Genomic DNA, 14,275 nt, shown 5'->3' on the forward strand with positions numbered 1-14,275 from the left:
CCCGCACGGCCAGGCGCCCGGAGGACCTGACATAACGTGCTCACCGGCCCGGGTCTGCCGCCCCCTCGGAGGGAGCTCCCTTCCCCCCGGGGCGGGCGCCCCTGGCCGGCCCGGCGCGGCCGCCGCTCCTCGCTCCCTGCGCTCCCTCCCCGAGTCGCCCAGAGACTGGGAGCCAGACTGCAGAAGGCATCACGCCAGACCTTGATGGTGTATTTCTTTCATCCAGCTCATTCTTACTATTAAAATATATATATATATATATATATAATTTTTTTTTTAAGAAGGGGAGGAGAAAAAAAAAAAAAGACCCGCACTTTCTTCGCTTCAAACGCTCCCCACTTTCATTCCTCGCCAAAGCCTTGCCTTTCTAGATGACGCGGACTGGGAGACGGGGCCATTGGAAGGAGAGGCTGAATAGAAAGAAAAGAGAGGCACTTGACAGCCCAGCCTTGTGAATGCAGAGACTGTCTCCCTTCTAGCGAGAGACAGGGAGAGAGTGTGTGTGTGTGCAGAGGACTGGGAGGTGGCTCCCCCTGCCTTCCTATTCCTCCTCTCCCTCTCTTCCCCCCCGCCCCCAAATCTGCACATCCAACCATGAGTTGCCTGTTGATTTCCTTTCGCCCGGGAAGCAACGCAAACTGGAATTAAACTGCAGCCAGAGAAGTCCCTGCTCGCCGCCGGGAGAGGATGGGAGGCTGGTAGCGGCGGCGCCTGGCTTCCCGCAGAGAAATCAGAGAGCGTGTCGTCCGGGCGGAGGCGGAGATACCTCGATACACCCTCCCTCCCCCTCCACCCCCCTCCACACACACACCACACACACACACACACACACACACACACACACACACCCTCCCCGTAGACTCACACCGCAATCGCAGACCGGGCTGTGGCTTCCTTGACTTTGGGGAGGGAGAGCCTTTTCGGAGGAAGAGAGGGAGGAGCTTGGCGGAGGGAGGAAACTACAAATCGGGACACTAGTTCTTTGCACTGCATTTCCTCCCCTCCTTGAGGCTGCTCGGAAAGCAGAGAGAGAGAGAGGGGGGAAAATACGCTCGGCTGGGAGATGCAGCCCGCCGCCGCCGCCTCAGCCAGCAATGCAAGATTAGATCTCTAAATGCGGGGAAGCGCGGCCTGATCGGCGCAGAGCCGCCGGAGGAGCCAGCAGGCACCGCACCGCGCTCCGGGGGAGGCTTCGCCACCTCTCCGCCTCTCTCCCTCTCCCTGCGGCTCCCAGCCCCATTCATTGCATCACCGGAGGCGGCCAGAAGCAAGTAAGGATTTCACTTTCCCGTCTGCCCGAAGACACACCTCCCGCTCCCTCCTCCCCTCCCCATTGGGAGAGTATTCCGGAGGCTCCCGGCGGGAGCGGATTGGCAGCGTCCGAGGGGGAGCGAGGCAAACCGGCGCATTCCAGGCTCGTTCTCTCCCCTCCCGGACTAGATTGACATTTTTTTTTTTTTCCTCCCCGCACTGTAGTCGTCGCTGAAGTTTGAGTCTCCTGCATCAAGTTCGGGGCGGCGAAAGACAAAGCCAGCCCGGGGCTTGCCCCAGCCGCGGGGGATCCGCCGCCGCCGGGCTCCGCGCTCCCGCAGCCCCGTCGCGCCCGCCCCTGCCTCTCGCCCGCCCGGCGCGGATGCTGTAGATCAACAGGTTCGGGAACTTGAGCCGGTGCAGAGGAGGGACCGCGGGGTCCCCGTAGCCCGGGAGCGGGGGGGAGGGAAGGCAGGAGGGAGACCCCCCAGGACTGGTGGCTCGGCTCCATGCTGCGCGGGGGCTCCGGGCTGCCGCGCACCCCCTCGCTCTCCGCTCCGGTCCGCCTGTTCCTGCCTCCACCCCACCGGGCTGGGATGTACCTTTCCATCTGTTGCTGCTTTCTGCTGTGGGCCCCCGCCCTGACGCTCAAAAACCTGAACTACTCGGTGCCGGAAGAGCAGGGGGCCGGCACGGTGATCGGCAACATCGGCAAGGATGCGCGCCTGCAGCCGGGGGCGCCGCCCGGGGAGCGCGGTGGGGGCGGCGGGCGCGGCCGGTCCGGCAGCTACCGGGTGCTGGAGAACTCGGCGCCGCACCTGCTGGACGTGGACGCCGACAGCGGGCTGCTCTACACCAAGCAGCGCATCGACCGCGAGTCCCTGTGCCGCCACAACGCCAAGTGCCAGCTGTCCCTCGAGGTGTTCGCCAACGACCAGGAGATCTGCATGATCAAGGTGGAGGTGCAGGACATCAACGACAACGCACCGTCCTTCCCCTCGGACCAGATCGAGATGGACATCTCGGAGAACGCGGCTCCCGGCACCCGCTTCCCGCTCACCAGCGCGCACGACCCCGACGCGGGCGACAACGGGCTGCGCACCTACCTGCTCACCCGCGACGACCACGGCCTCTTCGCGTTGGACGTCAAGTCCCGCGGCGACGGCACCAAGTTCCCGGAGCTGGTCATCCAGAAGGCGCTGGACCGCGAGCAGCAGAGCCGCCACGCGCTCGTGCTGACCGCCCTGGACGGCGGGGAGCCGCCGCGCTCCGCCACCGTGCAGATCGACGTGAAGGTGATCGACTCCAACGACAACAGCCCGGTGTTCGAGGCGCCCTCCTACCTGGTGGAGCTGCCCGAGAACTCGCCCGCGGGCACCGTGGTCATCGACCTGAACGCCACCGACGCCGACGAGGGCCCCAACGGCGAGGTGCTCTACGCCTTCAGCAGCTACGTGCCCGACCGCGTGCGGGAGCTCTTCTCCATCGACCCCAAGACCGGCCTCATCCGCGTCAAAGGAAACCTGGACTACGAGGAGAACGGGATGCTGGAGATCGACGTGCAGGCGCGGGACCTGGGCCCCAACCCCATCCCGGCGCACTGCAAGGTCACGGTCAAGCTCATCGACCGCAACGACAACGCGCCGTCCATCGGTTTCGTGTCCGTGCGCCAGGGGGCGCTGAGCGAGGCCGCCCCGCCGGGCACCGTCATCGCGCTGGTGCGGGTCACCGACCGAGACTCGGGCAAGAACGGGCAGCTGCAGTGCCGGGTGCTGGGCGGCGGCGGCGGGGCGGCCGGCGGCGGGGGCGGCTCCGGGGGGCCCGTGCCCTTCAAGCTGGAGGAGAACTACGACAACTTCTACACGGTCGTGACGGACCGCCCGCTGGACCGCGAGGCGCAGGACGAGTACAACGTGACGATCGTGGCGCGGGACGGGGGCTCGCCGCCGCTCAACTCCACCAAGTCGTTCGCCGTGAGGATCCTGGACGAGAACGACAACCCGCCCCGCTTCACCAAGGGGCTGTACGTGCTGCAGGTGCACGAGAACAACATCCCGGGAGAGTACCTGGGCTCCGTGCTCGCCCAGGACCCGGACCTGGGCCAGAACGGCACCGTGTCCTACTCCATCCTGCCCTCGCACATCGGCGACGTGTCCGTCTACACCTACGTGTCCGTGAACCCCACCAACGGGGCCATCTACGCTCTGCGCTCCTTCAACTACGAGCAGACCAAGGCCTTCGAGTTCAAGGTGCTGGCCAAGGACTCGGGCGCGCCCGCGCACCTGGAGAGCAACGCCACGGTGCGGGTGACGGTGCTGGACGTGAACGACAACGCGCCGGTGATCGTGCTGCCCACCCTGCAGAACGACACGGCCGAGCTGCAGGTGCCGCGCAACGCCGGCCTGGGCTACCTGGTGAGCACCGTGCGCGCCCTGGACAGCGACTTCGGCGAGAGCGGCCGCCTCACCTACGAGATCGTGGACGGCAACGACGACCACCTGTTCGAGATCGACCCGTCCAGCGGCGAGATCCGCACGCTGCACCCCTTCTGGGAGGACGTGACGCCCGTGGTGGAGCTGGTGGTGAAGGTGACGGACCACGGCAAGCCCACCCTGTCGGCCGTGGCCAAGCTCGTCATCCGCTCGGTGAGCGGCTCCCTGCCCGAGGGGGTCCCGCGCGTGAACGGGGAGCAGCACCCCTGGGACATGTCGCTGCCGCTCATCGTGACGCTGAGCACCATCTCCATCATCCTGCTGGCGGCCATGATCACCATCGCCGTCAAGTGCAAGCGGGAGAACAAGGAGATCCGCACCTACAACTGCCGCATCGCCGAGTACAGCCACCCGCAGCTGGGCGGGGGCAAGGGCAAGAAGAAGAAGATCAACAAGAACGACATCATGCTGGTGCAGAGCGAGGTGGAGGAGAGGAACGCCATGAACGTCATGAACGTGGTGAGCAGCCCCTCCCTGGCCACCTCCCCCATGTACTTCGACTACCAGACCCGCCTGCCCCTCAGCTCGCCCCGGTCCGAGGTGATGTATCTCAAACCGGCCTCCAACAACCTGACTGTCCCTCAGGGCCACGCGGGCTGCCACACCAGCTTCACCGGACAAGGGACTAATGCGAGCGAGACCCCGGCCACTCGGATGTCCATAATTCAGGTAGGAGACTTTTAGCATCCCCCCCTGGGACTCCACGTTAGTGCTGGTGTGGGAGCTGTCCTGAAACCTTTCTGACAGGACAAGCCACTGCCAGCAGCAGTGAGAAGGGATTTTTCCTTTTCTTTCTTTCTTCTTCTTTTTTTTTTTTTTTTAATGAACATGGTTTACACTTTGGCCACTGCGTGTGTACAACATTTATCTATACATATTCTCTCCCATGTAAATGGTCTAAAGTCTATAAGATGTACATGTCTTGCTTTTGTGGCATTTTAAAAGTTTATTTTTGTAGTTTTAAAAAATGTTAGGGTTAATTAGGCATAGTTTATTTTACTTTATTTTTGTTTGAGGCTCTATATTTTTTTTTCCCCCTGTAAGAAAGGATTTCCAGAATAGAGAAAAAAAAAATGTTTTACCTAATTCACTTTAAAAGTGAATTTAAGTTCATTAAAGCATAGGATGCCAAGTGAGAGAAATGGGTACCCAAATATTAAGGAGTTAACTGTCGGCCAGAATGCCAGAGCCTTGGGCCAGTTTTCACTGCCATCCCCAAAGTCAGCTTTGTATTTAAAGAGTATTTTAAAGGACGTTAATTTTATCTACTCTTTAAAACTGCAGCACAATGCATTAAGTTGCTTAAGCTTTGGAAATGTCACATATACTCTTAAGATCTTTCAAAAGTTTGTATAAATGTATACTCTGGATAATGATGAGTAACTATCTATGAAAAGTTTAAATTTATTCTGTCCTGTGGTTTTCCTGATCTGTGTGTGTGTGTGTGAGTGTGTGTGTGTGTGTGTGTGTGTGTGTGTGTGTGTGTGTGATGAATGTAGAAAGTTCACAATAAGGTCATGGACTACTTTGGGGCTCTTGAAAACCGGAAGCAAAGTTGCACTTAAAGGCACTTGCCATGAAGAATTCCAGAATGCATTTAAGTTTGCATACTGTGTATTTTCTGTATATCTGAGTGATACTTATTATGTGTTAGATAGTACCGTTCAAAGGTTTTGATATATGAAAAAAAAAATGACCCAGCTTGGACATAGATTTTAACAGCAGCAGGTGACTGTATTGTGTCTAGTCACTGCCTAGTTTCTTTTATCCACTATTAAGTTGTGTCACAGGAAAACTTAATCATCCCCTATTATGAATGTGAGTTACTACAAATTACTCTGGATGAGTAGTACTTGAAATTCAAAACTGAGTTTCACTATAAGTCACACTTTGGGAGGAAGATTAGTTTGGGGCAAATGAAAATAATTTGTGTTATTTTATGCTTTCAAAAGTAAACGCCTTTAAATGACACTTGATTAAGTAATGTTTTTATTATTAAAATAAAAGGGTTTAAACATTTCAGAACCTTATATTTTCTGAGACAAGTGTAACAAATGCTAAAACTTAGCAAAATTTATTTTCTTATAATAGTATAATGTCCTTGTAAAAGAGACTCTTGTACTTGATGCCACTGAATATACCAAAGTATTAATTGTACTAATATTAAATTCCACTTTTTAGTGTTTAATAATAGTAGTAATCATAGTTTTTTGAGGTTTATATAACACTGAACAAGAAATTTATCCCTTAAAAAATCATGGTTTCTACAAAAGTCTTTCTGTGACTGTCTAAAACTGCTATTTATGATAATCTTTTAAAATAGAGATGTTAAAATATATATTTATAAATCTTTTACAGTCATTTCACAAAGACACATGTTATATACTCTTCTTATATTTTTATCATTGACATTACAATGGTATCACAGGGGGTTAATGCTGAATCTTCCACTTCCAGCTCTATTTTTATTTAGGGTCCATGTAAAAATGAGTTTGGTCTATTAGTGAGGAACAACCTTGGATGGAAGTATCCCAGGAGGTTTTGAGGGTTGAGGTGGCCACATTGTATTTGTATCATAGTGCTTTTCTAGCTGGTCACTGCCTGATGGCTGGCTGGATGGTGGTGGTGGTGATGATGATGATGATGATTCTTCTCATTAGCAGTAAAACTTGAGGAAAAGCAAATCACACACACACACACACACACACACACACACACACACGAAGAGAAGGAAAAGAGATAGTTTAATCTACACCATAAAGACACAGAAAAAGTGTTTTAAATTCTTAAACCCCACCCCCCACTCCCAAAGTGGCTCAGTTTCCCATATTGCTCTTCCCCTGGAAATCTGGAAATATCCTCAATATAAATTGTTAAAACAGGGTTTTTTGATTGAATTTTTGCAATCCTATAAGGGATGCTCTGTAAATTACTACTAAGTTAATTTCCTTTTAAATGTATCAGGTTTTTCCTCAATATCTGCTCTGGAGAACAGAGTAAATTTACTACAGTTACCTTACTTTTTCTTTATTTTTTAAATTAGGTTGCTAAATGTATTCTGGGCTTAAGTGATACCTTTAAATTAAAGTGTTCAGGTATCCCATACTCTTGTTTCAAGTGCATTTATTAGTGAGTTATTTAACACAGCCTGCTGAGGAAGCACACTATTAATCTCATGAGTATTTCTGAAGGATGAATTTTAATCCAGCAGAGGACACTTGGACTAGCAGCTATTAGACCTGGTTTATCTTATTTTTCAGTATATAGAAGGTGTATGGTGTATTTCTATTGATGGAATGAAAAGAGTTTCATAATTATTTGAGATACATGGGTAGAGAGTGGTGACATAAAACTTAGAAACTTCAGGATTTGTAAGACTCATGTTATAGTACAAATTAAGATTTATTTTAGTAATCAAAAGATTTTATGTGAGCCTTAGGGCTCAATTTTAAGGTTAAGATTTGTAGGTTCTTGGGCATAAAGGTGTTTTTATTGAATATGGATGCAGCGCAATTATGTAAACTAATGAAGAAAGAGGGTTTTGTGAGTATGTATTTTATTTCAGATTTTTAAGAGATTTTATTTCAAGTATCTCAGCTGAAGTAGTCTCTGAAGTGTTTAATCAACAAACTAGTGATTAAAATATCCTCAGTAGCATGACTCATAATAAAAGGCTGTTATAATGAAATATTTTACTCATTTTAAGGCTATAAAATTTATTTTGAAAAATAGGAGCATGGATTTTTGTGGTAGATAAGGCAAATAGATTATTATACTAATTTATAAAAACACTTTTCATAGAAACAATTTCCATATGAATTATATCATGTATTATATTAGAATCTAAAATCAAACAGAGATCATCACTAGTTGTCACAAGTAACTGCTTATTGTGACATAAAATTATTTAAGACTCAGAGAAACTTCCCAACAGGTGTTTTGAAAGAAGACTTCTCTGAGAAGAGGGAGAAGACTGGGGAGTTCTTACTAGTGGGAGTATTTCCAGTATTTGTTTAAACATCTGTGTCTTCATATTTTTTGGTAGCACTACTACATCTTAGTATGCTTTCAGAGAAGAAAATGTATTGAGCCAGCAGAATAATATATTCTACTAAAGTAAAATTTTAGAAGGAATATATTCTTACATAGTTTTTTACAGTTCAGTTTTAAAGAGGTTCACATTAAGGTTGATTTTAGATTTTTTTATGTTAAAAATATAAGTCTATAAAAATGAAATTGAGACATAGATGACTAAAGTATTATAGTTTGGGCATTAAATGCAGTGTTTTAGGATGAGAGGTAAAAGAAAAATTGTATCCTTACTTGGAACATTATTCATTGTACACTTGTATTCTCACTTCTTTATTCTCTAAGCGATTCTTGACAAGAAGAGCCCAGCTAATTTCCCTAGATTATGATCTTCAAAACTTTACACACTAGTGTGTTAGCAATTTCAGTAACAAACACAAAGTGTGTGAATATTTTTTTTCTTCACTTATAATTTTGAAGTTATTTTCCTGTAATGTTACCCTAATTCAGCACAGTTTAATTAGTTATATGCAGTCATTTCCATAAACTTCATATACATCTTTGTTTTTAGGGGTAATAGTTGGTTGAGTAAAAAGGGAATGTTTCTTTCTTACTACATGCCTCCAGGACTGTCTTGTACACGAGTCTAATTTTTTTTAAGGGTAGGATTAATTCCTGCTTTAAATTAACATGAGTACATAATCATAAAACTTTTTTTCTGTTTTATTGTATATTAAAAGTAGTATAAAGTGCAAATAAACTTAATTAAAAAGATAATAAGTCATTAAGGTGTTTTTGATTTTATTTACAGAAGAATTTAAAATGCAAAATATATCGCTTCTCGGCCTTTTGGCTAAGATCAAGTGTAGTAAAATGCAAAATATTATCATCATTCTTCATATAACTTTACTTTTACTCTTAGTTTTGTGTGTGCCCATAAAAATCTGAGCTCCAGTATAAATCGGTGTGCATTTCTCAATTTTACCATAAATGAATGCACAATATAAACTAGAAACCTGAGAATCTTGTTTTAATATTAGTTGATATAACTACTCAGAAGTTAATAACATCTTCATCCATTAGCTTTTAGTTTTCAATAAAATTTTCATAATACTAGTTAGGCAATACTTGTTCTTACACTGAGGTGATAAATCCATCAGCCTTTCATAAATGTAAAAGCAAGATAATTTTACATTTTAGTTGGGCTTGTTGAGCGAATTCTATAATTTTACTTGAGTTCTATGAGTGAGTTTTATAATTGCATTAAATACTAGTAGGATATGTAAGTCTGAACAGAGGATTTTGGTATCGTTATGTTATTTAAGGCTGTATGCAGTGATGAAAAATATCAGGCCATGGAAAAGTATGTCCTACAATTTCTCTCTCAGCTGCTTCAACATGTTTTTTAGTTAAGAAGAAAATAATATATTTTGAACATTTTTCTATTGCCTGTGACTATATTATATAAATCAAACAAAAAAAACTCCAATACCATATTTTCCAGAAACTTTTTTCTACAAAGTTTATAAAGTTTATGTTATAATATACATTATTTCTTTTTCTTAGAATGCATAGACAGGCTTATGTAGGATATAAAATAAATTAATTATTAAAATAATTCCAAATATCTCTATTAGATTACTAAGAAATATACATATTTTAAGAGAAAAATTCTTAAAAATATCTAGATAAACATTAAATTCTAGTTAAAAATACAATGTTTATAGTTTATCATGTTTCCTTGCCATTGTCAGGTTTCAAAATATTTTTTACTGGTAGTTATGCTTATGCAATATTATGCAATAGAAATATATCTATAAAATAAAAAGTGTAAAATAAGATACTATCTTGTGTTTTTAAAATTAATGAAGGCTTACATGCATTTAGTACAGCAAAGGTTGGCTCTGCCTATAATTATGAAAATGTGAACAATAAAACTTCTTGGCAAAATTCTAATATAATACATATAAATACATAAGCAGAGACATTAGCCCATTTTAATACTTTATCCGTTCAAAGTCAGTTCTCTTTTTAATGAGCACAAACCTTTGTTTTCCTTTGGAAATATGTTAAAACTTGTTGATTTTACTGTGTTGAATCTTCAAACAGTTTGAAGTTCCTTAGAATAGAGTCAGTCATTCTAGAGAAGAGAAGTTAAGGAACAGCTAGCATTCAATGGACCTTGAGCAAATTAAGAGGGAAAAACAACACCTTGCAAGTTTCTGATTCTTCTGGAGAATGGTAGGAGGCTTGGAAGCAGTTTGAGAAGGTATGCTGGGAGCCTGATGATGAAATAAGAGGAGGAAGATGCAACTACTAGAACTGGGCTCATGCCAGTTCGGAAGTACAACTTAACTCCCTATGCTGAGTGATACTGCAATACACTCAATAGTGAGTACATTCTTACAAATACACCTGCTAATTATGATATTAGTCATTGCTCCAGAATGTATTCCCCTCAGTGTTACTTCTGTTTAATAAATCCCACAGGGCATTATCTTAAAGTCATATTTTAGTCAAGCCATTAGGGAAGGATTTATTTTTTTGTATTGAATTCCTTCAACCAGTGGCTATATATGTGTTAGAGAATAGCGTAAAGTTCATTTTGCTTATCAATTTTAAGATAGTGTGACTTTTACCACCTACCTACAAAATGCTTTTAAAGTTCATCAGACCTACACTAATCTATTGTCAACATATTTTAGTAAAAGAGACATTGACAAGCTTTTCTTTCTATGGCCACACAGTATTTTACAGTTAGTCATAGCTTTCACCACCAGCTTTGACAGTGATATATTACTATCCTTTGGACTTCTGAAATAAATTATCCATAATAAAGAAGTTCTTAATGACATCAAACTTCCCTGCTGTGACTAAGCAGAAACTTGCTAGAGGCTTCTTGCCACTGCAGAAGTCTGAGTTCAGTATTTGTAAGGTAAAGGGGAAAAAAGACAACAGATGCGAATTGTGGCTGTTTTGGTGGTATCTATCACTTGTATGCATGCACCAGGTCTCCCAATGATAGATTGTAAATTGATTTCAGATAATGTTTGAGAGAATCTATTGATATACATGTGACACACTTCCATTTGTATGTCCTTGTCCTACTGACATTCTGATGACTGATATTTGTAGGACTTGCCCTGGATCTATTCCAGGCAGTTTTATTGTAGTGAAATGGCTCATACAGTTCATTGAGCATCTAGCATAACTGTGCTGAACATGATTGGCACGTTTGCATATATTTATTCAAAAAATAAGATAGTCAAACAGCATAATTATTGGAAAGTGAATCATAACAATAAGGGACAATTTAAGTTAACAAGCTTTGTGATCAAAAGATAAATACAGGTTGGATAAATGAGACTTTAGATGTAACTAATTTACATAAATAGACTTTGGTCTGATTAGAGAAATGGAATATATTAAAATAATTTAATGGTATTAGAAATGCATTTTACAGCAGTCATTTAATAACATAGTCATGGACAATATTTATGTTGGATGAAAAATAAGCAAGGTAAAGATAAATGTAACCCTGTAAGCTTGGTTCTGGAATATACCCTGTCTGAGTAATATTTATTATTTTTTAAACTTGTAATGTTTTTGAATGATTTTTAATTGGTGGAACACATTAAAGGGACCACTTGAAGGACAATTTCTTGTTTATTCTCTTTATCAGCTAACAACAGCCTTTATGGAATTTGAAAACAAGAGCATTAAAACTCTATTTCAAGTTTTCAAAGTTCACATTCATATTGTTTAATAAATATATACTACTATTGAGAGACACTGGGTACATATTTTTAAATTATATTAACACATAATATAGACAATGCATAGAACCTTACTTGCATAAAGGTTCTAGTACTCTTCTAATAGCATATATACATGTACATGTACATATACATATACCTATACTATATACATATATTTCCTCAATTCTTACCCAAGGAAATATTTATTGATTTTTAGAGAGAGAGGAAGATAGAGAGAACATCTATTAATTACCTCCCACACATGTCCTGACCAGGGATTGAACCCAGAAACTAGGTATGTGCCCTGACCAGAATGGAACCCACAGCCTTTTGGTGTACAGAATAATACTACAACCACCTGGCCAAGGCATATATATATATATATATATATATATATATATATATATATATTTAAATAACAGATTTAATTTACAATATGACTAAGTAATTTATTTTCAACAACTTGGTGCTTTAGATATATTTTCTTAAGCTTCATTAGTGATGGTTTTTAAAAAAATGTAATTTAAGCATATCAATAAGTCACCATTTAGCATACTTCTTTACAGTATTTCTACCTGATTCCACTAACTAATGACTAATTATACTTTTACCTATAATGTGTCCTCCAATTAAATAAAACTCAAAGGAAATACAACTATATATCCTGAATTCCAAAAGTTTAATTTTATAAAGCAGAAATGCAATAGGTATTTTATTGTAGGTAGAAATGGTTGGGTTCCAAATATCTTCTATTTTTATAACTCAGGCTTAGGCTATAAATTATGTAAAGTCTTAAACTTTTATTTGTTTGCATTATGTACATATACATCAGTTTTGAACCCTAAAACTATAGCTATAATATTTCTTTTCAATTCACAGACTCCAATATAAATACCTTTGCTGAAAGCTGTTCATGTTATTTTGTTAAGCTGTTTATGTTGCACACAGCATATTATATCAGAATACAATTATTATTATGACTGAATATTTTATCATTTCTTTTTACAATTTCACCATAGTAATTGCACATGCAGAACAGATATTTGTAAAAATAATTCACCTATGATTATCATGAAGGATTATTTAAGTACAGTGTAAAGTGGCTGCTATCTGCTTTTACCAATGTCCTCATTTGAGTAGATCAGATGACAGTAAGATATTAGACTGTTTGAGAAATAATATGCTTAAAATCTCAGTAAAATTTGCTAAGAAAAGTATTTAATATTTTGGAGAAAAAGGAATTAACTTCAAAAGGGATTATTTTCAAACTCAAAATTGATAATTGCTTAATGACACATCTTTATGTAGTGTCGTAACTTTCTGAGCAACATTAAAAATAATTAATTTTTATTTTATAGGTTTGTCAGCAAAAAAAATAAAAATAAAATAAAATAAACAACAAGCAAGCAAGCAAACAAAAAAACCTACAAAAAACAATCCAAGATGAATATTGTCTAAATATTGGTGAATTCTAATCAGTCTCTTCTCGGGGCATAAATATCTTGCTTCTTGTTTTGCTTTGTTTCAATTTTGCATCTATTTTTAAAGAATTTATTTCAAATCAACTTATTGCATTAAGAATGTGAATAAGAGGAGTTGTATGTCATGCAAAATAAAGAGAATCAATGATTTATCTTTATTATCTTTATCGTTAGCATAAAACTTCACATCAAGGCATAAAACTTGATTGCTTTATTATTATTTTAATCTTTACATCACTTTGTATTACATTAATAATTTCGCCCCTTTTTATTTTAAACCAATGTCTAATCACTTATCTTAAACTTGGTTGATTAAATCAGAATTTCCTTACTTAAAACTGGTGATACACATTAACTCTCCCTTAGCACAGTTTGTAATTGTACAAAACCAATGAAGATATATTGTTGTTAATGCATGAGCTAATTGCAATAAGATAGAGAGGGTTATTGAGAGCATACATATGCATATATGTACAAAGCAAACATTTTAATGCAACACACAAATTGAAAAAAGAAAGTCTGTAACCTTGCAAGTTTAGTATTGGTAGATGCCAGGATAGTAGTAATTATCAGCTAAACTTTTGGGTCCTGATATTCTAGGAAAGCAACTATTTATCCCTCATTGAAAATAAGGCAGAAAATAAGCAAACTATCCTATTAAGCAAATCATACTTACAGGAATTTTAAGGGTTATTGGCAAAAGCCTATTCTACAGTGAAGCCCTAATTATAAGATATGCCAATACCAGCAAATGAAACAGTATGCCTAATTGGAGAGAAAATAAAAGACAAGGAATTCATTTAAGGAAACTTTTTGTTGTTGTTGAGCAATAGATGTTCCATGATTTTTTCATAATCAAGACAATTACACAGTAATTTGGGTTGGAATGTATGCCCAATTCCCCATCTCAAAACCCAATTTGTTACTACCTGTGGCTATTTCTATTAAAAAGAAAGAAAGAAAGAAAGAAACATAATTACTATGAGTCTCAGCAGTCTTAGAGTAAATTTTTGCAATTACAATACCTCCCTTGGGCAGATGTGTGAAAATGGCAGATTAATTCCTGCCAGGATCTCTCTGTTCCTCATGCATTTTTGGATTTGGTGTCAACTGCTTATTAGAGTGTCTCTGTTTGCTGTGGTTAAAAGTTATGTCAGTGTGTCTATAGTATGACTCTAGAAATAAAGATCCACATGTCAACTATTAAAATTTGCCTTAGGTGAAAAGTTGACAACGTAAAATCTTAGCAAAGAATTAGATAATA

General features: G+C 41.5%; 1 protein-coding gene and 1 pseudogene across 4 annotated transcripts in view; both read left to right on the forward strand.

Moving 5' to 3' along the window:
• The first annotated feature begins 265 nt into the window (after positions 1-265).
• Positions 266-14,275, forward strand: part of PCDH17 (protocadherin 17) — a 99,252-nt gene continuing 85,242 nt past the window's right edge. Inside the window, exons 1-2 of one of the 4 annotated variants that reach the window (XM_045588683.1) lie at positions 266-4,202; positions 4,329-4,412. In XM_045588683.1, the coding sequence (XP_045444639.1) occupies positions 1,761-4,202; positions 4,329-4,412 (2,526 nt within the window). In that variant the 5' untranslated portion in view covers positions 266-1,760. Of the gene's footprint in view, positions 4,413-14,275 lie in introns of all 4 variants that reach the window. The other 3 variants (XM_045588682.1, XM_036456996.2, XM_036456997.2) reach the window with 3 other exon arrangements.
• Positions 8,606-8,729, forward strand: LOC118730927 (annotated as a pseudogene).

This window comes from Pipistrellus kuhlii, unplaced genomic scaffold, assembly GCF_014108245.1.
Source record: "Pipistrellus kuhlii isolate mPipKuh1 unplaced genomic scaffold, mPipKuh1.p scaffold_m20_p_3, whole genome shotgun sequence".
NCBI lineage: Eukaryota > Metazoa > Chordata > Mammalia > Chiroptera > Vespertilionidae > Pipistrellus > Pipistrellus kuhlii.